General features: G+C 37.5%; 5 protein-coding genes across 5 annotated transcripts; 1 reads left to right on the plus strand and 4 right to left on the minus strand.

The window, feature by feature from the left end:
• Positions 1 to 20: 20 nt before the first annotated feature.
• Positions 21 to 3,001, minus strand: LOC104740319 (HIPL2 protein). Its single transcript, XM_010460877.3, has 7 exons — positions 2,679 to 3,001; positions 2,440 to 2,600; positions 1,530 to 2,300; positions 1,224 to 1,437; positions 950 to 1,128; positions 620 to 858; positions 21 to 538 (listed from the first exon to the last, which is right to left on the minus strand). Exons 1-7 carry the CDS (start codon positions 2,770 to 2,772, stop codon positions 124 to 126), a joined length of 2,073 nt encoding a protein of 690 aa, XP_010459179.2. The 5' UTR covers positions 2,773 to 3,001; the 3' UTR covers positions 21 to 123.
• A 3,136-nt stretch (positions 3,002 to 6,137) lies between these two features.
• LOC104740328 (protein EARLY FLOWERING 5) lies at positions 6,138 to 9,285 on the minus strand. The gene is made up of 9 exons (XM_010460884.3): positions 8,938 to 9,285; positions 8,405 to 8,498; positions 8,055 to 8,140; positions 7,914 to 7,969; positions 7,752 to 7,803; positions 7,593 to 7,674; positions 7,172 to 7,491; positions 6,550 to 7,059; positions 6,138 to 6,455 (listed from the first exon to the last, which is right to left on the minus strand). The coding sequence occupies exons 1-9, from the start codon at positions 9,016 to 9,018 to the stop codon at positions 6,228 to 6,230; spliced, it is 1,509 nt and encodes a 502-aa protein (XP_010459186.2). The 5' UTR covers positions 9,019 to 9,285; the 3' UTR covers positions 6,138 to 6,227.
• Positions 9,286 to 9,314: 29 nt separating this feature from the next.
• Positions 9,315 to 12,791, minus strand: LOC104740337 (uncharacterized). Its single transcript, XM_087473635.1, has 9 exons — positions 12,204 to 12,791; positions 11,947 to 12,041; positions 11,620 to 11,699; positions 11,478 to 11,519; positions 11,259 to 11,386; positions 10,870 to 11,050; positions 10,438 to 10,616; positions 9,890 to 10,111; positions 9,315 to 9,784 (listed from the first exon to the last, which is right to left on the minus strand). The coding sequence occupies exons 1-9, from the start codon at positions 12,554 to 12,556 to the stop codon at positions 9,478 to 9,480; spliced, it is 1,587 nt and encodes a 528-aa protein (XP_087329761.1). The 5' UTR covers positions 12,557 to 12,791; the 3' UTR covers positions 9,315 to 9,477.
• Positions 12,792 to 14,375: 1,584 nt separating this feature from the next.
• Positions 14,376 to 20,497, plus strand: LOC104740354 (ATPase 11, plasma membrane-type). The gene is made up of 22 exons (XM_019238109.2): positions 14,376 to 14,734; positions 14,836 to 14,909; positions 15,009 to 15,128; positions 15,253 to 15,351; positions 15,439 to 15,576; positions 15,757 to 15,891; positions 16,035 to 16,214; positions 16,333 to 16,539; positions 16,713 to 16,832; positions 16,923 to 17,042; positions 17,136 to 17,258; positions 17,344 to 17,448; positions 17,539 to 17,683; positions 17,918 to 18,082; positions 18,174 to 18,412; positions 18,588 to 18,620; positions 18,732 to 18,813; positions 18,926 to 19,086; positions 19,246 to 19,431; positions 19,524 to 19,706; positions 19,831 to 20,009; positions 20,130 to 20,497. The coding sequence occupies exons 2-22, from the start codon at positions 14,856 to 14,858 to the stop codon at positions 20,224 to 20,226; spliced, it is 2,871 nt and encodes a 956-aa protein (XP_019093654.1). The 5' UTR covers positions 14,376 to 14,734; positions 14,836 to 14,855; the 3' UTR covers positions 20,227 to 20,497.
• On the minus strand, positions 20,431 to 23,570 carry LOC104740346 (protein NRT1/ PTR FAMILY 2.11). The gene is made up of 4 exons (XM_010460907.3): positions 23,034 to 23,570; positions 22,332 to 22,549; positions 21,688 to 22,247; positions 20,431 to 21,595 (listed from the first exon to the last, which is right to left on the minus strand). The coding sequence occupies exons 1-4, from the start codon at positions 23,188 to 23,190 to the stop codon at positions 20,686 to 20,688; spliced, it is 1,845 nt and encodes a 614-aa protein (XP_010459209.1). The 5' UTR covers positions 23,191 to 23,570; the 3' UTR covers positions 20,431 to 20,685.
• Between the last annotated feature and the right edge of the window lie 1,475 nt (positions 23,571 to 25,045).

Consider the following 25,045-nt stretch of genomic DNA (forward strand, 5'->3'; position numbering starts at 1 on the left):
CATTTTAGTGTACTTGATGGTTTATTAGTTATGATCTCTTCTAATATATAAGCAATCCCGAATCAGTTTTTGAACAATAAACATAAGAACTGTTACAAAAGAGAGTCTGAAACAATCATCATACTAATCTAACACCGTTAGAAACATCAAAAAGAACAACAATAACAAAAACACAGAGAAACAGAGCTTTCTTGCGGAAGAAGGTAAAGGCTGAGGAGATGGAGCAGCAGGTCTCTGTTTTCCAGCAGAAGCGGTAGTATTTTCTTTGGAGCAAGCTAAGTTACAACGACTAGGACGGACAATTCGGTACACACCAGAGCTCGTGAGCAAATGTATGTCCTTGTTATTGTCTTGTCCAAAAGAGTAGATGTAACCAAGAGCAGGTCCTGAGCTAGCTCCTCCTGGAGCCGCGGTACACTTCATGGGGGAATCCTTGCTGCAACTAAATGGTATTAGAGAGTCCGTGAAGTTTCCACTATCTTTTGGTGATTCGATCGCTGCCCACATTGCGTTTGCATAAAGATCTGCATACAAGTACCTGAAACAAAAGGGTTTGAGGATTTTAGTGATTTAGGGCTTCAGATTTAGTGTTTATATATGGTTTAGTTTTTTGACTTACGTTCCATAAGAGCAAGGATCAGTGTTGGATCGATAGAAGTAACCTCCAATAATGGAAGCTGATCCTTCATGCTTGTTCACTTCAGAGTGGTTGTAACCGAGGATTGGGAATGTCAGGTTTGAATCCGCCGAGACATTTCTTCCGAAAGGCGATAACGGTGAGAAAACATAAGGTCCTTCGTAAGTTCTCCAGCCATAGTTTCCACCCATTGTTATGATATCAACTTCTTCATATGTATCCTGTTACATTTCAAACCCAAAGCTATATTTTAGTGAGAAACTCTGTATCATCACAGAGCTGGATGCTTGAACTGTAAGAAAAAAGACAAACCTTTCCGACATCGGCGCACAAGAAGTAGTCTGGTCTTTCGGAATCAAAGCTGCAACGCCATGGATTTCGTAGCCCTAAAGCCCAAATCTCAGGCTGCTCATTTTCATTTCCTTGGAAAGGATTGTTCTTTGGGATAGAGTAGTTTCCCCATAAACCAAGCTTAGAGATTTCAGATACGCCTGCAGAGTATTAATCACACAAAAACTAAGAGTTAAAAAACACAAAATCAAAACTCCCAAATACAATGCTTAAGTGATCGATATCGTCACTTAACTTGGCATAACATCAACATCAAGCCTCAAGATTTTGCCAAGCAATGACTTCTTGTTCTGTGCAAAGTTGTGAGTATCTGAAACTCCTCCTCCGTCACCAGTCATGAGATACAAATAACCATCAGGTCCAAAGAGGATCTGACCACCGTGAGATGACGAATACGGAAGTCCCATAGTGAAAATCCTCCTCACTTCAGAGGCTTTACCAATCTTTGCCTACACAAAATCATAAAAGCAACAATCTCCTTTAGAATCTTGATCTCCAAGAAACTCAGATTTTAATATGTTTTAGGGTTTTCATACTTTACCGTTGAAGGACTCGAGGAAGTACTGTTAGCAGTATACTCAGCCACAACGGTCTGATGACGACAAGGCTGCGCACCATCGTCTTTAGGTAGCTTAGAAGGATCACAATTTACATCAGAGTTGCAAGCACAACGACCAGAGCATCCAGGAGATTTGACTTTATCACAGTTAAAAGACGCGAAGAACCTCCCGTTCTCTGCGAACTTAGGATGAAACGCCATCCCCATCATACCAAACTGTGTATCGAAACTGACTTGATCGGTAATATCAACAAAAGGAGTCGATTCGTCAATTTCCATCGGTTTACCTGAATCTTGATCCGGTATTGTTCCTAACCAAATCTTACCAGGTTGGTTAGAGAAAAAGGCCCGGTTCGAACCATCGGGATGAGCAACCATGTTTAAGTAAGACCCGGTTGCTATCTTCTCAAGACATATTCCTTTAGGTGGCTTTACATCATCCTCATCACCACCAGTGTCTTTGTTAACCGGTTTAGCATTGAAGCATTTGGTTATGTTGTTGGATGGTCCACCAAAGGCGGTACAGAATTCGGTTTGGGATTTCCAAAGATCGGTTAACGTCGATGAATTAGAGGAAGCTGGACTAGGCGAGGTAGCACCACCTAGTAGAGTGGGACTAAAGGGAGAAGAGACAATGGAGATGTTCTGACATGAATCCCATAGTTTTGAGCATAAGTCTTGTGAAGTTGAGTTGCATAGAATTGGGATTTCAGAATTATCATCAAACAGTTGTCCTGAGGACTGATCACATTTCTGAGGAAATTTTTAAAAGAAAAAAAACTCAAGAAGTTCAGAATCAATAGCTTTAAGCAGATCAATACTATTGCAAGCTATTGGGTAAGTGAAAGATTGATTCTTTTTATATGAGGTTGAGGATTTGATTTAGACTTACAGCACAGAGGATGGATTTGAGAAGGGAGGAACAGTTTGAGTCAGAGATGTTCATTGAGTTGAAGCGATTCTGCAATTGAATATCATCTTTGGAAGTACAGCAAGAACGTCCTGTGTAGGAATCGCAGAACTGGAGTGTCTCGTTGTTGTTGACCGGAGTCTCTGGACAAAAGACCAAAACGACATGAAGACAAGAACACTTATACTCAAAACGACATGAAGACAGAGTACACTACTTACTTGAATCTGAGCAAAGAGGATGAGAAGTTGTTGCAGATGTTAGAAGCAGAAGAAGGGAACAGAAGATAGTGATGGATTGATTCGTCTTTGCCATTATTGAAACTATGCAACAACACAATTCTCTCTCTCTCTCTCTCTCTCTCAGGAGGAGGAGACTCAATGCTATATATGTGTGTGTAGGAGGACCATAGGAACATACATAGTTGTGTCTAAATACGAAATAGACGTTGAATTTTTTTTTTTGTCAAAATATTAAAGAAAGCATATAGGAGTGAAAATGAATAAATTCTTGGATAGGGTGAAACGGTTACGCTAATTTGTCTATCTCAAAATTATTAAATTCGATTGGTTATATGAATTTGTCAACCCCATCCTTCTCGAAGTTTAATTTTCGGAAAAAGTTTTCAATTTTGTTATTTTTTTATAATGAATGAAAAGAAAATGTGACATAGTTTTCAAACTTATTTTATAATAATGAAAACTACGAGCAATTATAAATCCAATAACAATCAACCCATTTTGTTATATGAATCCAATAGTTTTCAAGCTTCTCTCTAATCTCTACTAGTAGCTCTCTCGAGCAACTCATTTTATTGTTTTTTAGTTAATTCATTTTTAAGTAACTCAGACAACACTATTTATATCAAAACCATATAAAAAGAGTGTCGAGTAGCCTATTAATTACAGAACCATCCTTAAAGCAACAAGTTAACCCATAAACCGGGATGATTTGGCGCTTATAGAATTCTCTAAACGTAAATATTTTCATATATATATATAGGATGGATTTTTAAGATTTACTAGTAAAGAGAACAAGGCTTAGACATTGTGAGCCTTTAGATAGCCAACACAGAACAATTTATATCGTGTATATTTAAGTATATTCTATGATCTTCTTTTTTTTTCCTTTATATCATGTCTATTGTATTGTATGATCTATTTCTTCTAGATTTGGGTATAATTTATGACAGACTTAATTAATTAAATAATAGCCGTCCCCTTACGTATGTTAAATTGTTAACCATGTTAATACTTTAGCATTACCTAACATGAACGTCAATTTCGACGTCCATGTGAACATTTTACATCTTTTTACCTGATCAACAAATATTTATCTTTTGTTAGGTTGCTCCGCATTCCCCCTTTTCTCACACGCTTTACAAAGTTTCCTTTTGTTAAAATGTCATAGAAGAGGCAACATTCCTTTTTCTATATATGTTTCAAAAATCGCTTGTCATCTAATTCTTACGAGTCATTTTGGCTAAACCGGATACTGTACATTGACCTCTTAGAAAAGTTTATAACAGCGGAGGAGAAACACTGAAACAGTGATTAAGTTTTTGTCTGCCGACTAAAAAATAATCTACTAAAACCGAATAATATCTACGGCATATACAATAGATTCAAACCTACCAAAAGCTTTAAAAGTGAGATGATCTAATCTAACCATGAAAGAAAACCGAATAATTTGAACAACCCACTACGACTATTATACTAAAGAATCCATCGTTAACTTAGAGAGCCAACTATATATAAAGTTATAGTCTGAATATCAAAGCGGGTCGGAGCAGATTAAATCGTGGTCCACAAACTTTAATACTAATTCGTAGTATCACTAGTGTTCTTGTTTTCTTAAAGATCTAGATGGGTGGTAAATATTTTAAAGAAACCTGGAGCAACAGAAAAAAATGCAAATTAATGGCAACGACCAACTTGGATCTCCTTGACGACATTTTCTCTTAATTACATTTCCTACTTCTCACTTACTTTATGAGAATTGAGCTTATTCAACGGCATGGACTTTATTTCATCAATGAAACCATTTGACTTTTGAAACAGTCCACTTCTTTATCATGAATGAATATATATGTTAATTAGGTTACGATGAATTTGTAGAAGGTAAAAATGAGTTCCACTTGCTTTCTAGACATTCTGAGGAAAACTAATCAATTTAAACTGTTATGTGAGTTTTAAAGTGATCTATGTAATGCAAATCTTTCTATATCTTCAATCAACAGCGATAGAGATTACTGGACTACAAAGCACTCATCAACCATGTCATTAGATAGGATAAATGATATGATCAGTGATGTATTGTCCATGCAGATGATGGAAGATAAAGTTTGTATGTTGTAATATTATATAAAGGGGTTGACTCTCTAACAAAAACTTGCAAGGTTTTCAAATTCATTTGTAAGTTTGTTGAGAAAAAATCGTCACCACTTTGGTTTATTAGATAATGATAGTTGCTTCCATGTGGATTTGCACATAGTGATTCCTCTCGTTCGGCGGCCAAAGTAAAACAAGACTTTTATATATATATATATATATATATATATATATTAAATAGTGTAATGCGTTCTCGATGCATACATGTATCATGTATGAATAAGAAAATAATGCAAAATGAAAGCACACATTTATGGTGTTAGGTGTTGAGATATTCCATATCTAAACTTTAACCTAGATAGAATCGTGTGGGTTATATTCACACACTATTTATATATATCACTATCAAATGCAGATAAGATTTTGCTTTTTCCTTTTTGACTAAAGGATACAAATTTTTAACTTTAGTTTTTAAAAATACACGAACTCGACCATTTCCGTATTACCCACTTCCAAATTTTTGTCTCTCATCTGAAAAGTCTTTGTTGACCTAGAAAAAGAAAAAAAATCGTACATCATCCGTGACATGATCATCCCGATTAGACTTGTACATGTGTGTCTCAAAGTACAAGTTAAGGTATTGTCTGAAAATTTTAATTAACAATAAGAAAAGAAAATCTATTAGTATTCTTTTGTTCTTTGGATAAATTGGTTTCTTCTAAAAGATCTCGTAAATCTTCTTGCTGCAGTGACAAGGAAGTAGATTACACTAAGGGTGTGAATGGTTGCAGCGGTCAGGACGGCCAAATCTGTTTACGGACTGGACCGCTTTTAATTTACCATTCAGCAAATATAGTGTCCGTAGTGATGCGGTCCAAATAAAGTAGAGATAAGACCGCTGCGGACCAACTGTGGACCGCTTTTGTATACAAATAGAGTTGGTCCGTAGCGGTCTGTAGTCCGCCCTAAAAATAGAGCGGTCCAGAACGCAGACGGATTTGGCCGCCCTTACCGCAGTTACCATTCAAACCCTAATTTTCAACCCAAAAAACTGAAAAAGGTTGAACTAAATTCCAATGGCAAAATTCTAATGACAAAATACAAAAAAATCGAAACACATCGCACTAGTGTCCAAGAGTACCCTCGAAAAGGGGGAATTCGAATTCCATCAAATTATTGGTAAGAAATTTCAACCAATGGTCTCTTCATCCTGTTAATGTTAATAATATAGCCTTTTTTACTTTAGAAAATGCTTTTCAACAATGTATTGCTCTAAACTCTAAAATTGAGTTACTTTTTTTTTTTTTCCTTTGTAACTGGTAATTAAGACAAAACTGTTAGCGAGTTAAGTTCATATAACAATCTTTTTACTTCTCCAAGATTCTTAATCCAACAACACCAAAATAACTTTGTTTGAAGACAATAATAAGACCATTAAGTTTATCCATCAAGTGCTCCAAGAGCTTTCATGTCCTCTAAGAAAGCTGTGTAAGAATCATCAATGCTCTGTGGCTTTGAAGCTGCAGATGTCTTGGCTGACTCTACCTTCACAGGTGTAGCAGAAGCAATAGCTCTTGGTCTAAAACCCAAGCTCGTTGTCATCGATGTCTTTGGCTTTGGTTTAGTCACAGCTAATGATTCTCTTTTGACTCGAACTGACGCAGGAACCTGCACAACAACAACAACAAATAAAGCATTTGATTTGATACAGAGAGTTCAAACGACACATACCAAAACGGTGTGACCAATTCATGTAACTCACCATTGATGTAAGCTCAGGTGTGTGCTGGGCGAGTGGTCTCCTGACAACAGTAGGAGCAGCAGATTTCACATAAGATGGCTTGTTTGGTACATATGGTCTGATCATTGCTTGACCGTCTTGAAAACTAGACGGTGGTGGTCCTGGTGGAAGAGGTGGTCTTACCATTGGAGGAGGTCCAGGCGGTGGGCCATACGGTGGCCTTGGGATATGATGACCACCCAACATTCCAGGGTGCATATTGAGCGGAGGTGGTGGAGGTGGAAAATGCATTCCTGGAGGCAGATGAACATCAGTTTGAAAATTAGTGAGTGAAGCAGCACCTCCTGCAAATGTTGATTGATGTTGCTGATGTAATGGTGGTGGTGGGGGTGGTGCAACCATCTTAGAGAGGTTAGCATTTTGGAAACTACTCGCGTTACATTCTGAAGGAACACTCTCAGATTCGTTGCTTGGAAGACCTGATGGAAGGCCAGGTGGTGGGGGAGGAGGGACTGAAGTTATATTAGCGTTCTGCACCATAAATATGAAAAAAAATGTAATCAAATTTCAATCTTTATCCATCTGATACACGAAAACAGGTACATTGCACCAATTTAAGACAGCTATCAATAACAGGTGTTACCTTGTGATTGTTGAAGGTTAGATCAGATGATTCAGGGAATCTACCATCATCTTCATTTCCACTTAGACCAGGAGGAAGTGGAGGAAGGGGAGGACGAACCAAATCCTGCTCTTTTGGCGGTGGCCCAGGAGGTGGGGGTGGAAATGGTGGATGTGGCAAAGTAAGGCCCGTAGTTGGTGGCAAAGAAGTATTATTCCCATCCGGTAGAGGGGGGAGTGGGGGAAGTGGAGGAGGAGCAACTAGGACTGAATCTTCTGAATCGGTAATAGAAGACAATGCAGCACCACTAGATGAAGCACCATCTGAGGAGATACTAGTCCCTGCAAAACATTAAAAAAAAAATCCGTTTACCGATTAAATAAAAGGAAGTAGGAAAAAGAAGTGTTTTGATTTGTAAGAAGCAGCATTAACAAAGACATACCCATTGATGAATTATACATTGGTGGCTTTCCAGGGGGTGGTGCACCAGTTGGGTTCAACGTAGGGTGATAGTAAACAGAGTCCTGTCATAATATGCAGAAAAGTGAGAAGAGGTTTTTGAAATCAAGCAGAGGGAACAGAAAGAAAACAAACTAAGTACCTCTGGTTTTAAGTCCTCTTCGCCGGTTGCTCTTCGTTGAGGGGGTAGATGACTGCATAGAAGACACAAACAGGTTATGCATATATCTAACAGAAAGCCGATGACATCTTAACAATCAATATTTGCAGAAAATGAAAGTAACATGATAGAACGACTAATCACCTGAACATAACAGAGGTTGTGGCCTCACCTTGCTCCTTCTTTTTTTCATCATATTCCTGTGAAAACAAAGAAATGGCAATAAGCTGGGAGTACCTGTAGGGCAAAGGTAAAAAAAAAAAGCTAACTCTAGTAGAGAAATACCTTTCTCTTCTTGACCACCATTTTGAGAGTATCTTCAAGCTGTCTCTTTTTATGTTTTCTTGCTTTGTCCAAAGCACCTTCAGCCTCTACACCAATCAAAATATCAACTCTGTATTAGTTTGTATAGAGACTACAATACTGGAAAAAGAAACTGTAAATTTTTTTTGGCGGTTTAGAGATACACACACGTGAAACCTGTAAGCCGAAAATTACTACGAAACTGGAAAAGACATAATTGATTCGAAGGTATAGGTTGTTTTCATCACTTCAGCTTGATTAAAACCCTCAACAGTAGCAGCACCGAGCATATATAAAGTGAGATTTTTAAGAGTAAGCAGAGCATAACTTACTTGACATATCAAGTTTTCTGATCTGTTCCTTGATCTGTTCAGGATCCTTCTTCAAAATTCCAACTTCTCTTACCTTCTGTCTCTCTTTCTTGTTCTGTAACCAAACGTTAAATGTCAAATGGTAATAACATAACCATAAATAGACACACACCAAACAATATGAGACAAACAATTGAACAAGATGGTCAAAAAAATCTCAAATCTCTTCACTTTCTTAGCTACTGTATTGAACTAAAGGAGTCTAAGTATCCCAATTCAAAATTTCTCTAATTCCCACACAACCCCAAAAAAAAGTCTAATTTAGGATATAGATTCCTCCACTTGAACGAAATGTTAAAATCACCAAAACAAGCTATAAACCTGAACCTAATCGAAACGAAGAACACAGAGCAATTTAAGCTGAATCTAAAACTCACTCAGCTACAAAAAAAAAACAATTAATCCCAATTCGATTTCGTCAATAAGCACCAACAAAAACAAAAAATTGGGGACAAATTCAAAAATGGAGAAAACAAACAAAAAAAAGCACTTACACGTTTAATCTCTCTCTTGCGTTGCTCCTTGCGAAAAGCATCAGTAGGGTTCATCACTTTCCCTCCTTTCGTCGTCTTCATATTTTCCTCTTACCGTTCTTTAAATCTCCCACCGATTTAGAGATTTTGCTCTCACTAATTTCACAACAACAGATCTTGTCGCAGGTTTATCTGAGTTTCTCTCCCACAAACTTAATTTGAATTTCGTCTCCACAAGACACAGATTCTAGTATTTTCTCTCCTCCTCCTCGGCTCCTTCGTTTCCTCGATCTATTTCTATCTCGTCGATACGCTCTCAAACCAATCATTTTGCTTATTTTATTAACGATTTTTTTTTTGTCGTTAATTGAATCTTGGGCCATTGTTGGATCTTTTACTTTATACTGAAAAAGCCCATTATTCACCAATAACATAGAACCAAATTGGAATTTAGTCAACATATATAATTTATACATGCCTAAACGCATTATACAACAAAACAGTAACTAGGCTTGCACAATTCATACAAAGTATGTTATATGACCACTAGGATATGTTTCGTTACTGGTCATCATCATCACCTCGACGTGACAACCGAGAAGAACCAGGTTTCGCCAAACCCGAATAGTAATCTCCAACGTTTGCAACAAATAGAGGATCTCTCTCTTCAATCTTTAGAGGGTCATAACGTTTTGAACCATGATCGTTCCCTTCATCTGATTGCTCCAAGTCTTCTGTTAAGTCTTCCATTGTTTTCTTCAGATTGGCCTTGCTCATTTGTGCCGCTTCTCCTGTTGAAATCCCTACCATTGTTATCTTTGGTAGGAATGGACTTTCCAGCATTTCTCTATCTCTAGATTCCATATCCCTGTAAACCAAAACAAAAAAATGCATGTTTTAAGATTATTAGTACCTCTGTTCACTCTTCAGCAGCGTTTTTGTCTTCAAATGTTTTGAGAACAATTTGTAGTACCTTTGATCTGATGAGCCCTTATGATGAGCGTGATCTTTTTTCGACACAGAGTGATTAAGCCAATCTCCAAAAGGAAACCAGAGATTTTGCTGTCTTTTTTCGTCTTCCCTTTCACTATCACCTTCTTCTACTCTTAGCAGTGATGCGGAAGTATCTGTTTCTACTGAATCACCAAGACATCTAGTTGTTGATCCTGACGCTCTTTGGATAGAGAATGCACTCCTGAGAGCAACGAGAGAATAAGTTTTAGTGTTGGTCTCTGTAAATAACATCAATTAGCACAGAACTATAGCAAAATTCTTTTACGTCAATCCTCAAATAACTTAAACAAGAAAAGATTGGAACCGTTTTCACTTTGAGAACATACACAACTGAAATTCTATGTCAAATGACCAAACTTCACATTCTGCTTGAGCAAATTTCACAGTTTTTGGTGTCAATGTGACATAAAAATGCTTTTACTATGCAAATATAACAGTCTCGGAGACCAAATTACTAACATCTTTCATTAAACGACTTTGAAAATTATGAAACATGCAAGAGCATACCTTCTTTCAAAAGAATCAACCAAATAAGGTAACTTTGGCTGGATCCCCGTGGCTTTTCGAAACCATCTACTACCTAGAAGTACTCTGTCAACCGCATATAAGAGCTGAATCTCTGCAGCCTTTGCCACAACACTCAAAGGAATTCCGGAAGTGCCAATCTCCTCCATGGCTTCTTGAACCTACAGTTTGATTAACACGAGAACAAATACCATAAGTTTCTAGAACTCCAATACCAACCCCAAGAGATAACCCAAGAATACCCATGATCAATATTTTCGTCTGCTAAAACCGAAAAGCTACCATGGATAAAGAAACATGATCTCTACCCACAGGAACCCAGCAGGATAATAGGCATAGCAACTGACAAGTTCTACTTCGAAACAAGAATCAAGTGCGTTGACAAAAAAAATAAAAATAGAATCACTTGTGTACCTCTGGTGGCTCTAGCATGCTATCTCCCATCTCTTCCATAACCTCTGATGCTAAGCTATCATCAACAACATCTCGTCGTCGTTGCACATGCCGGGTTTGTATCAAACTATGGAAATGTTGATCTACGGACTCTTCAAGAATGTTATCTAGTACAGCTTTATCAAAGAAGTAAGGGGTATACCTGGTAAAGGTTAACAGAATTAGATACTAAAAACAATCCCAAGATTTTTCATGTATAAGAAATTTTTTGCACAACTTTTCATATTAAACTGCAGCCAAGTCTGCAAAAAAACTTAAAAAGCCATGTGTTCATATAGTAAGACTTAGAGGGAGTTGATAACACGGAGAGGATACCAAATTCAAATTGTTTAGCATCAGTAAAAGCTCACCACTTAATTCCATCTGCAGTTGCAACAGCGATGTCCAAATTTTGAGCACCGAAAACAGGAACGCCATCCACCTTTTGTTTTCCACCATTTTGTGGCATAGTCTTGAGAAGTTTATTGGCAGCCTTCACCTGCGAATCAGAAACCATTCTAGTTAGAAGTACGTTACTAAATGGGAGCAAAGAAATACCAGAAATGCATATCAAACTGACATGATTTTACCTGTCTCTCATTTGGAACAAACTGAAATAAGTGAGGCTTCTCCTGAGGAAAATGAAACAAAAATTGATTCATTCAAACACACAATTTCAGATGTAGACTATGTAGTATATATAACAGCATACTAGTTGCTATAGACGCCTACCTTGAAATGCTCATATGCCAAATCAAGCCGACAAGCCCCAACCACTCCGCTTGGAATGTTTAGTTTTTTAACATATGAAACTGAGAAAACAAACATCACGTCAGGAAAAGATTCAAACCTAAAATATCGCTAAACCATGCAAGAAATTAGACTGTGTTTTTAGATGTCTTCAGAATCTCCATTGCCACTCATTCTACTAAATTATAAGAGCCTAATTCAGAGCCAGAAAGCTCTTAAAGAACATACAAGCAAGTAGCACCTAGACTTCGTTACTGGAAAATGCTATATAAACAAAAAAAAAGCTTACAAAGAGAAGTGTCAATGCACCTGCATCACCAAGATCCATGAAAAAACGGAACACAGGGCCATTCCTCTCGCTCTTAGTGATTGTTGAAAACATTTTCTTTAGCCACTCAGGTGTCCTGTGTTCCACAAGATGTAATGTAATTAGTAAATTACTATTTTACCACCTATGCCTAAATCCATCATCAATATCTCGATGCACACTGATTCAATCTAACAACCAAAACAGTACATAGATCTAGGAAACTAGAAGAAGGAACAAGTGAATAATATAATTAAACCTCTTGGAGATGAAAGGAATATCGAAGTGAGTAGAAACAGCCATAAGACCAGTCCCAGTAAGGTCACACATACTAAAGACCTGACCGACGAAGGCAGGTCCACCGCGTTTCCCATCGGAGCTCAGAGATGATATCCTAACCGTTGAATTAAGGCCTGAGGATGATGTGCTCTTGACCGTCGATTCGAAAGATGAGACATCGTCTGATACCGTGAAGTTTAGTGGGAGGCATACACGAGACGGCGCCGTTTTGGGAGGGAAGAGAGGAATAATGGAGGAAGAGATTGAACTAACTGTGCTTTGGATAAATTCGGCGGCGATGTTGCGGCGATTTTGTGTATCCGACGAACCCATAGTGTAATCCGATTGTTCGGTTCGGCAGCTCTTTGCCTTGCCTTTGTGCGCAGAAGAACGCAGAAGATGACTTTGTACTTTGTAGAAATAAAAACAAAGTTTAAAATAAAAACGACAAATCTAATATCATCTTAATCTAACCAGTAAATTCAGTGGATCCGTAAATATTTTTATGGGTATTTATGCAAAAGCCCATCTTGAACGGCCCATAAATAACATCAGCCGGCGTTTACGTAACCTTTTGGGACATCAAGCAACTTTACTTATTCAAAAAACTCGATCGTGTTCCATGGTTGGGTTTTCCCATCCATGGAATTGTCAAATCTTGGTCGAAAGACTAAGCAGAACTACTAGACAATGACAGCAGTAAAGACTCACGGGGGTTGTGGGAAACCTCCATTGAACTACACGCCAAGTGGTCCACCAAACTCATGTATAGACGAGGACCAGGTTGTCGATGTGGGGATGCGACCGTAAGGTAACGTTGTGATTGCTAAAATATCGAGAACGGATATATTAGAGAAGACCATGCATAGCTTTGAAACGCACTTGAACCTCATCAGCGATTTACCAGGCAATCTAGTCAGAATCTCTATCAAAAGATCCAAGGGAATCCCCGAAAAAATATTATCCTTTTTTGTCTTCTTGTTGCCTTTGACGACCTCTTCGTCTTCCCTTACATAAACGCAATCAGAGCTAGAGACATGACCAGAGCTACTAATTCACAAGTGCCCATACGGCCTTATTACAAACTTAATTATGTATATCAAAATCCATATACACCCGTCTTTTAATCATATAGAAAAAGTCAAAAAGCTATAGGAACTTTTGAATCTTTACATAAACAATAGTTTTGATCATACAAGATACAAATGATATACACTACAAGCCAACTCATTATTGTTACTCCCTAGAAGCAAGATATATAATTTTCCCCTTATATATACAAGGATATAACACTAAGACAGTATATTGATGTATAATATTTTGATTACTAAAATAACACACTGATAAAACGATCAAAGCTAAAAGTAAAATACTGTATACTTTGATAAGGCATGAAAGTAAGTATGGATCATCATCTCCTAGTCAAAATTCCATTATCGAAAAACGAATTTCAAAAAGACTTGAAAAGGCATGAAATTATCAATCAAACTTTAATGCGTTAGAAGTTGTAAAAAGAAAAAGGAGACGTCTAGAAAGAAAAAAAAACCTTATGTAGCGGAAAAAAAAAAAAAAAACTCTCCGATCTTATTCTTACGGACGGGTACCGTACGGAACATGGTGTACTTTAATTTTTTTTGTATAGGAAAATAAAAAAAAACACAACTTTATTATCTCGAAAAAGAAAAGAAAAAAAAAAAAGAAAAAAGGTCTGCGTCACGTGGGTTGTGTTTTGGCGTGTGTTGTAAATTGTGAACTGTGTTCTTGTTTTTTTTCTCATGGACACGTGTCGGTTTTACAAAGCTAAGCATCAGAGCTCTTCTTCGCATATGGCCACCATTTTCTTTTTATGCACATGGCTGCTTTTTACTAGTATTAATTACAGTACAATGTAATGATGATGCACTATTTATTTTTTATGAAAATCCCAACGGTCATCGACGCATACAACAACAACAAATGCAAAACCTTAACTATGAAACCCCCCCGTTATTTTTAACGTTTTAGCGTGTGTTTACTTAAGGAAAAAAAAGATGATTAAGATTTGTTATCAGATAATAAATACAAAATATTTACAGCTGTAATTTGCCTGTAAATACAAAAAAAAATGGAAAGATATTTAAGATAGTCAGAGAAGTAAAGAATATTTCAGATTGTAATAAAACTAATAATTAATCAAGTAATTAATTTCCTAATCGAGTTAAGAAGGTAGACTGAATCTTTGACGCAGGGGAGAAAAAAGGTTGAAAGCAAGTAAGAAAAAAGATACCTAAAACAAGACTCAGAGTATATACTATATTAAAAAAAAAAAAAAGGAGATATAATTGTGGGGCGAGGGAGAGAGAGAGAGGTCGGAGTGTGTGTGTGTGTGTGTGTGTTAGCTTCCCATACTGCCACTAACCTTTAGCGGTTTTCTCATCCTCTCTTCTTTCTTCTCTCTGACACCCCAAAAAAAAAAAAAAAAAACCCTCAAAAGTCTAAGAAGGAGATAAGGATTTCAACCTCAAGAAACAGGTTTATGTTTCTCTGTTTCTCGATATTTTCGAAGCTTTTTGGTGGTGTGTTTCCCATGGCGAATTTGTAAATAACTTGTCTTTTTTGTTGTTGTTGTGTAGTTTGGAGGTAGGAGGAGAATATGGGAGACAAGGAAGAAGTCCTTGAGGCTGTTTTGAAAGAAACGGTGGATCTGGTAACAGATCTACTCAAAAGTTTGGTTTTTTTTTTTTTAAAGTCTGATGTTATATTTATCTGGGAAGAGAAAGAGTCTGAAGCAATTTTGTTTTACCAGGAGAATGTGCCTATTGAAGAAGTTTTTGAGAGTCTGAGATGTAGCAGAGAAGGTCTCACTTCTGAAGCTGCTGATGAGAGGCTTGCTCTCTTTGGGCATAACAAGCTCGAAGAGAAAAAGGTTCCTTTCCCTTCTCTTCTCTTGTTTTCTGGATTTTAGGGTTCTAGTGTTTAGCTCTATAAGCTCCAAAGGATTATAATTTCGATGTTCTGAAGCAAAAGTTTCTTTTTTTTTTCTTCTGCAGGAAAGCAAATTCCTGAAATTTCTTGGTTTCATGTGGAATCCTCTTTCTTGGGTGATGGAAGCTGCTGCTATCATGGCTATTGCTCTTGCTAATGGAGGAGTGAGCGAGCATATCCTAGACTCTTTACCTTTTAAAGTTTACTTCTTTTCGTTTGGTCTGTGTTCTTAATAATGCTTTGTTTAACAGGGGAAACCTCCTGACTGGCAAGACTTTGTTGGTATTATTACTCTTCTTGTGATAAACTCCACCATCAGTTTCATTGAGGAGAACAACGCTGGGAATGCTGCTGCTGCTCTTATGGCACGTCTTGCCCCTAAAGCAAAGGTTTGATCTTTTTGCTCATTGCTTCTTGTTTTCACCCTGTTTTCAACCACAGAGTCTCCAATCTCATAGGTTATTTTCAATTTGTTGCTCTGACTTTGTCTTAAGATATGTCAGTTCTACTCATTTAAGGTTACCAATTGCTTAATGTATTTCGCATCTCTTGTCAAAAAATTTGTGAAGGTTCTTCGAGATGGAAGGTGGGGTGAGCAGGATGCTGCAATTCTTGTCCCGGGTGACATAATCAGCATCAAGCTTGGGGATATCGTTCCAGCTGATGCTCGCCTTCTCGAGGGTGATCCCCTTAAGATCGATCAGGTTTGACCCTGATGACCCATATTGTTGGTGCACATTGCTTCAATCATTAGCCACTTGCTGTTTAGATGTTATACTGCCAAGTTTTTCCTACTTTCCAAATTAAGAATTTGTACTGAAGCTGTTTTGAACCCTTTGTTCTGTAGTCTTCTCTTACCGGTGAATCTCTACCAGTAACCAAAGGTCCAGGCGATGGTGTGTATTCTGGCTCCACTTGCAAACAGGGAGAGCTTGAAGCAGTTGTCATTGCAACGGGAGTCCATACTTTCTTTGGAAAGGCTGCGCATCTTGTCGATACAACCAACCAAGTTGGCCACTTCCAACAGGCATGATTCTTTTACATGTTTTTGAAAATTCTCATTGTTGAGATCTTGTATGGTGTATCTTTGTTTCCTTTTCGATTTGGTTCAAACTCTATTAATATTTATATCTGTTTTGTTTCAGGTCTTAACTGCTATTGGGAATTTCTGCATTTGCTCTATTGCAGTGGGGATGATCATTGAGATTGTCGTGATGTATCCCATTCAACACCGAGACTATCGTCCTGGAATTGATAATCTTCTTGTGCTTCTCATTGGCGGTATCCCAATCGCCATGCCTACAGTTCTGTCTGTGACCATGGCCATTGGCTCGCATAGACTATCTCAGCAGGTTAGCCAGATCCACATTACATGTGCCTACAGTTCTGTCTGTGACCATGGCCATGTGTTCTTTCTGTTTTGTATTTTGTCTTTTAATTTCTTAAAGTATTTCGTTTTGAATGAACTAGCGTGAAATTTCTGTGTTTTAATGGCTGTATGATGATGTTGTGATATATATCACAGGGAGCAATAACCAAGAGGATGACAGCGATTGAGGAAATGGCTGGCATGGATGTGCTTTGCAGCGACAAGACTGGAACTTTAACATTGAATAAACTTACTGTTGACAAAAATCTTATTGAGGTAATGTGGGCTTGGTTAAATAAATGCATCTTTCCAGGATCCAGGATCACGGTAGCTGTTTCTGAATGAGTGCAAGTTTTATGTATATAGGTTTTCACGAAAGGAGTGGATGCGGATACAGTAGTCCTGATGGCAGCTCAAGCCTCTAGACTGGAAAACCAGGATGCCATCGATGCTGCTATAGTTGGGATGCTTGCTGACCCTAAAGAGGTAATACTGGTTTTCCTACATAAACATTTTTTATTTTAATTGCTACAGAACTACACTGTTAGTCTAAATCTTCCTCAATATTGGTTTCTGTAGGCACGAGCTGGTGTTCGAGAGGTTCACTTTCTTCCATTCAATCCCACTGATAAGAGGACGGCTCTTACATATATTGACAGTGATGGTAAAATGCATAGGGTCAGCAAAGGTGCACCTGAGCAAGTAAGCTGTCGGTTGCCATATATGTTCTTTTCGAAAAGTTTGGTGTTGAGCATAGTCTTATTAGCTCCTATTTCCGATGTCTCAGATCCTAAATCTTGCGCACAATACAGCAGAGATTGAGCGTAGAGTTCATGCTGTAATAGACAAGTTCGCTGAACGGGGTTTGCGATCTCTTGCCGTGGCATACCAGGTAATTGGAGACTAGCTCCTCAAGTTTCCCAGGATATATTAGTGTAAGTTAATACAAGATTCAAGGTTGGAAGTGTTTGGCCTTCTGCAGGAAGTTCCGGAAGGGACGAAGGAAAGTGCTGGAGGCCCTTGGCAATTTATAGGTCTCATGCCTCTTTTTGACCCACCTAGGCATGATAGTGCCGAGACAATTAGAAGGGCTTTAAATCTTGGGGTGAATGTCAAAATGATCACAGGTAAATTTTTAGTTCTACTCAGAACTTGAGTAGTCTCCCTTAAAAGTCAACATGTCTTTTTTTCTTTGCCTTCCATATACATTTGTTGTCTATGATGCTTTTCCATGTAATATCCTTATTCTAATTGACACACCTTAATCAGGATAGTCTTCTCATTCTTTGCAATGTTGTTGAGTAATGCCTCTTCTTTTCTGTATTTGTTTGTCTTTGCTAAAGGTTTGTTGCATTCTATAGGGGATCAGTTGGCTATAGGAAAAGAGACTGGACGCCGTTTAGGGATGGGAACCAACATGTACCCTTCATCTGCTTTGCTTGGACAGCACAAGGATGAGTCTATTGGTGCCTTACCCATCGATGATCTCATAGAAAAGGCCGATGGCTTTGCTGGCGTTTTTCCTGGTAAATTTTTGTTTTCCTCTTTCTCCAAAAACTTTATCAACCGTAGTTCATCTCAGATTTTAACCAAATTAGTCATGAAAACGGTTTGCAGAGCATAAATATGAGATAGTTAAGCGACTACAAGCGAGGAAGCATATCTGTGGAATGACAGGTGATGGAGTAAATGATGCTCCTGCTCTTAAAAAAGCTGATATTGGCATTGCAGTTGCTGATGCAACTGACGCAGCACGCAGTGCTTCAGATATTGTTCTTACTGAACCTGGTCTAAGTGTTATCATCAGCGCTGTCTTGACCAGTCGTGCTATCTTCCAGAGAATGAAAAATTATACAGTGAGTGTTGCATTTATTCTCAGTCTCCATCATATCTTTCAACTTTCTCTGCATTGTCATGGAGGAATCATGTAATGTATCATAAATACAGTATTTTGTTTATGCATGTCAATATCATTGGTTCTTTTGTTTCGTAAACAAATACATTGAGCTCGCTTTTTATTTTTTTGGACAGATATATGCGGTGTCCATCACTATCCGTATTGTGGTAAGTTGGCATTTGATTTGTTTTTTTTTCAACAAGTTCCCATTATAACTTGATTTTTCATGTGTGTGATACTCCTTGTGATTTCCTTTTCTATAATCAATGTTAATTCAGCTTGGCTTCATGCTACTGGCTCTCATATGGAAGTTTGACTTTCCACCCTTCATGGTTCTTATCATCGCCATCCTGAATGATGGTTCGTTCATTGATACTAATTTTATGGTTCATATCTATACTTTTTAGCTGATTTACATTGATTTTCTAGAGTTCTGCTGTACTGATTAACTCTTGTGGCACTGACTTTGTAGGCACAATTATGACAATATCAAAAGATAGAGTGAAACCTTCCCCTCTTCCAGATAGCTGGAAACTGTCAGAGATTTTTGCAACTGGCGTTGTGTTTGGGAGCTACATGGCTATGATGACAGTTATATTTTTCTGGGTTGCATATAAAACCGACTTCTTCCCGGTATAATCTCTCTCTTCTGTTAAAAAGAAAACCTTCTTGCTCCATTCGCACCTCAGAAGTTGTTTTCAACTTTGTCTTTTAGATAAAATCGTGAACCAGAGTGTCGAACTCCTGTTTTATGTGTCTTATTGACAAGATTTTATTATCTGATGATTTCAGCGAACTTTTGGAGTTTCAACACTTGAGAAAACAGCACATGATGATTTCCGGAAGCTTGCCTCAGCAATATACCTACAAGTCAGCATCATAAGTCAGGCGCTTATCTTTGTGACCCGATCACGGAGTTGGTCTTATGTTGAACGTCCTGGCATGTGGCTTGTGATAGCATTTATCCTCGCACAATTGGTCAGTGTGGCACTTCACTATCTGTGGTCAGCACTCTAGTTAGAGTTACATAAACCGCTGTTTCATTTTGTGATCTTTTTCTTCCAAAACAGGTGGCTACTCTAATTGCAGTTTATGCGAACTGGAGCTTTGCTGCAATAGAAGGGATCGGGTGGGGATGGGCCGGGGTCATCTGGCTTTACAATATCGTATTCTATATTCCTCTTGATATCATCAAGTTCTTGATTCGTTATGCCCTCAGCGGCAGAGCCTGGGATCTTGTTATTGAACAAAGGGTATGCATCAAAAAGCAACGTTTTTGGTTTCATTTGCCTTATCTGTACTTGATCTTGGATTGTGACTTAAATGTATACCTTTGATAAGTCTCTGATTATAATCGATTCTGTTTATGTTCAATAGGTTGCATTCACAAGGCAGAAGGATTTCGGGAAAGAACAAAGGGAGCTACAATGGGCGCATGCACAGAGAACCCTGCACGGCTTGCAAGCACCAGATGCTAAGATGTTCCCAGAGCGAACCCATTTCAATGAGCTTTCTCAAATGGCTGAAGAAGCTAAGAGAAGAGCCGAGATCGCCAGGTAAAAAAATCATCAATGCTTTTTTCTTCCTGTGAAGTCAGAGAAAGGAACACTTTACGGATATTGAGGACAAAACCAGATCATTTTGTTATTGTCTCATTCTTTCTTAAACTTTGATAGGTTGAGGGAGCTTCACACACTCAAGGGTCATGTTGAATCTGTTGTGAGACTAAAAGGTCTCGACATTGAAACCATTCAACAAGCTTACACCGTCTGAGAGAAGCATAGAGAGAGAATCCAAGAACCGTTTCAAAATCATTCAAGAAGGTCAATATCGCTGTTAGAAACTTAAATACAAATTATGCATATAAGTATCAGTTTCTTAGTAGTCTTTTTGTTTGTTTATTTTTAATTTCTTCTTCTGAGTGTTAAAGATTTGTTCTGTTATTATGATGAAATATGACAGAAGATAGAAACAGAATCCTCAAAATGCAAGACAAATTTTTATTTTGCGATACATCTAATGATATAAATCTCTCTTTTGTCCACAATGATAGAAAGAAAGAGATGTAATCTAACCACATGAACCAGAAAAAGAAAGAGAAAAAAAGAAAAGCCAGAACAACTATATGATTACTTCATTTCTCTATGGCTTATTCCAAGAAAATGTAAGGGGATTGAAGCTGACCAAAAACGAAGTCTTAACAGCTTCCAGAAGATGAGAAACCCATAATCATCAGGCAACGTTCTTGTCCTGCTGTTTGATGATATCTTCATTGGTTTCATATGTTGTCACTGCATCATCACTTCCTTTGTACCTATACCATCTTGACATCACCAAGAAATAAACGAAATTTACTGCCAACATTCCAGCGATCATGAAATAGAAGAGATCCAATCTTCCTTTGTTCAAATCCTCAGCTAACCAGTTACCCCCGGACGAGGTCTGCGTCGTCCTGTGAACTGTTGCAATCAAGAAGCTACCAAGGTAACTCGAAACTCCGCCTCCTACGTAAAATATGGATCCTGCAAAACTCCTCATGTTTTCAGGAAACTGCTTGTAGTAAAACTCCATTTGTCCAATCGCTGCAAATGCCTCGGCTACACCCGCCAGTGAGAGCTGCGGAATCAGCCACATAGCTGACATTGAAGAGATTTCTCCTCTTCTTGGCGCCATACCAAGTGTAGGTTTAGTCAGAGCATACGTTCTCCTTCGTTCCTCGACAAATCCTGAGACTATTAAGCTTGCGGTAGCGAAGAAAATGCCAGTTCCGATCCTCTGCAAGAGCGTTATCCCGGTGTCTAGACCAGTGATTCTTCTCATGGTAGGCACGAGTACACGGTCGTAGACTACGATGAAGATTGTCATTCCTGTCATCAAGAAAACAACGTAGGTGGCTGCAGGAATCACAAATCCTCCTGATCCTAAGCGACGGTCGCTCTGAAGGGCTTGGAAGACGGGGTAAGTCATCTGTTGAGTTATGGTCAAGTAGTAGATTGATGAAGCAAACCATATAGGAAGCACTCTCACAATGCACTTCACTTCTTCAACTTGTTGCATTGTACATAGCATCCACGGATCAGCAGGCTTACCATCTAGCTCCAACTTGTCTTTAGGAGTCATGATGGCCGCTTTGTCTAGAAATCTGCCAAATACAAGGAAGCATTTTCAGTAAACCTAAAACATATCAAGAAAGTGAAAAGACTAGTTTTGTGGTGTCTGTGTGAGTGTTATTACCTGAATTGGTCGGTGTATTTAAGCTTGGAGTTTGCGTATTTTGGAGGGTAGTAATTGTAAAGGTTAAGCCAAGGCTGTTGCACAGGCTTTAATCCACGTTTCTTGATCGCAACCGCTATAACTTGAGCTATACCGGCCAATGGACTACCCGAGGCTTTGATTTTTACATACAACTTATCGCCCGCAAAGAAAATCAAGCAGGCCAAGAACATAAGAACGGCCGGGATGGTTAAACCGATCGTCCAACTTACATTAGATTGAATGTACACGACTAGAGTCAGCGACAAGATCTGCGCGAATGTGAAGGTAAAGAAGTACCAATTGAAGAAACTGTCAATCCCTCTTTTCCCTGATTCGCTTTTCGGGTTAAACTGATCAGCACCAAAAGCTAAATTACACGGTCTGATCCCACCTGCTCCAACAACAAGGAACCCGAGGCCCATCAGTAGAAACGCTATCTGGCCTCCAGTTGGCCCGTTACACACGCTATCTGCCGCTGTTCCACATGCAGCTGGATGTAGTTTTGGCACTGCAGCAGTCAATAGTATCACAAACGATCCCTACAAAAACCATATTCACTGATCAGATTTTTTATGACTTTAAAACCTTCTAAAGAATTTAAAAATAAGAGGAAGGATCAGTACAAGAAAACAGGCGATGACGGCGACACTAAGAGTCTTGTATCGACCAAAGTAAGTGTCACAGAGGAAAGCAGCTACGAAAGTTCCGAAGTTGATTGTGCCACTGAAGGCATTAATGATTGTTGCAGCTGTGATACTCTTCATGTTGAAGACTGCAGTTAAATAAATCAGAAGGTTTGATAGTGTTCCAATGATCCCAAGCTTCTCAAATGTCTCATTTCCTGATTATAACAACAACAAAGAACCAATAGCGTAAGACTTTGATCAAACATAGAGGTTTGTGATAAACTTTCAACATATTGCTTTTGGTTGAATTAGGAACCAAATTAAGAATCAAGAATTATATAAATCTGTGTGTTTTAATTGGTTTTTGACCAAATACTATGTGTTAGTATAAAATCTCAAACAAAACTCGATCTCCCTCTTTTTTTTTTTTGTCTTAAATTACCGTTGACTAAGTCAAAGTTTAAGACAACACAGAGAATCTGACAAAACCAAAACAAAACAAAAACAACTCTCCTCGTCACAAATCAAACTAACAAGTCTTCGAAGACTTCGAGCAAGACTGATGTTTTTCTTCTTTTCTTTTTTTATATAGATTTTTTTTTTTTTAACAGTTTCCTGAATTTATCACAAAACTCCATAGAACCAAAATAATAATAAAGTTAAAAATGGATAAATGATCATAAAGATTTGTTGTGTTACCAATAATAAAAGGCATGACTTTCCAGCCTCTAAAAACGACTTTCTTCTGATTCTGAACATCTTCATCAACAGAGTCAACAGCCGTAGCAGAGCCACCGTAAGCGGCGGAGGAAGAGTTTTGGTCCTTGGACTCAACTTCAAGATGTTTTCTCTCCATTTTGTTGCTATAAGTAAATTATTACAACAAAAGAAGAAAATAGTCGTATATATATTTTGTATCTTTTATCTTATTGTATGTGTTTTTTGCTATGTCTCTCAAAAGCAAATGATGACTGTTTTCTTCATCTTAGAGACCTCTCTATTTATAGTGGTAAGAAGAAAGAGGATGGTGGAGAAGTAGAGTTGTAGGAATCTAGACAAAGTAGTAATTTGTGTATTTGGCCGTGAAGGAGAGCTCTGTTAGTGATTATAATATTCATAAGAAAAAAAATTCGAACATTAAAAATTGTTACTCTTTAAAAAGTATTTCAGAAAAATTAGTGAAAAAATGTAGATTCCATTAATAAGTGGTGTGGCCCCATCAGAACACTCCCTCTTAATAACGGCACGTTCTTTTAAGCTCTCCGTCCATTTTCTTATACTACTACAGTAGTAGTTTTTTTTGCTCTTCTTCTTTATTCATCTTTACACAATTTAATTGTTTATACTATACGGTAGTAGCTTTATTTATATTTTAGTGTAATAACTACGTTTATGACTTCGAGATCGAGTTATAAAGTTTCCAACGCTTTTTAATACTATTATACAGTAGGATAAATAAATTTATCCTTATAATACATTTATCATTTCCCACAAGTTACACCATTATATATATGAATGTATTTGAAAATGATATCTATATACTTTTTTTGTGCAGGAAAATGATATCTATATACATATACTATAGTATTATATGAATATGATCACTATATATGAAATAAAATATGTACTATAGTACTATGTTTTTAAGTGGTTAGTTAACTTGTGATGAAGCTTCCAAGACCATCATATTTGTTATTTCAAAATCTGTATTAAGAAAACATTTGTTCTTTTCGTTTAAAAAGTGTGTGACCAATAAATAATTTACTTACAGGCACACGCACTGACACATACCCACGAGAAAGTGGGATGTACGTTTTTTGTTTCGATTGATTTAACAAAATTTCGACCACTGGTTCTGTTTTTACCGTTGTTGGTTAAGTTAGTATGGAAACCTTTTAGATACTAACTAGTATTCGTTTATAGTATTGGATTGACAGAAAAAAAGTTAGTTACAAATCGTTTTCATAACAACCTTTCAGCGTGGTCTACTTCTGCTCTTTAGTTTTTTTTTTCCCCCTTTAAAACAAAAAAAATAGATTTATTTTTCACGTAACAATATATATGTTGAATGGCACGATAAGAAAACAAGAGCACGTTGACTCTTTTTCTCATAAAAAGTGTAGGTTTCTGATTCCCGCTTATATAAAAAGTTCGTTTTCGATAATTTAATGAAATGGGTTTTTTTTAATATAATCAAGTTAGTTAGAAATCATCTAAAAGCTATTTCTTACAAATGTAAATAAAAGGTAATATTGTTGGCTGAAATACGCCAAACTTTGATATTATTTAAGCATTTAGTTTGATTAGATTTGAAAGTCAAAATTTTGCGACAAGTTTTGTTTTTTGGTCGTTTATAGTATTAATTGGCATATTTGTGTTACAAGTAATAAATTTTCATTTATGTTTCATCATCTTATTTCACTGTATGCATGCATATTTATACACATATATGTTGTTAGAAAACGTTGGATTTTGGTGATCTGAAAAATTAGAGTGGATAAAACTCCATCAGCGATGTTTTGCCTCAATCTGTATTTTGAATGTACGCGAAGGGACTGACATAATAATATGTAGTCGTGACATGTTTGAGTATTGACTACCATAAGGCAAATTAATATGATCGTAAGACAAGATTATAGTAGATAATCTTAAGAACGAATAAAAATATGTTAGAAAAATATATATGATTGGTAGGCCGAAGAGTCAAGAAA

The sequence above is a fragment of the Camelina sativa genome, chromosome 2 (assembly GCF_030686135.1).
Source record: "Camelina sativa cultivar CO46 ecotype springtype chromosome 2, ASM3068613v1".
NCBI lineage: Eukaryota > Viridiplantae > Streptophyta > Magnoliopsida > Brassicales > Brassicaceae > Camelina > Camelina sativa.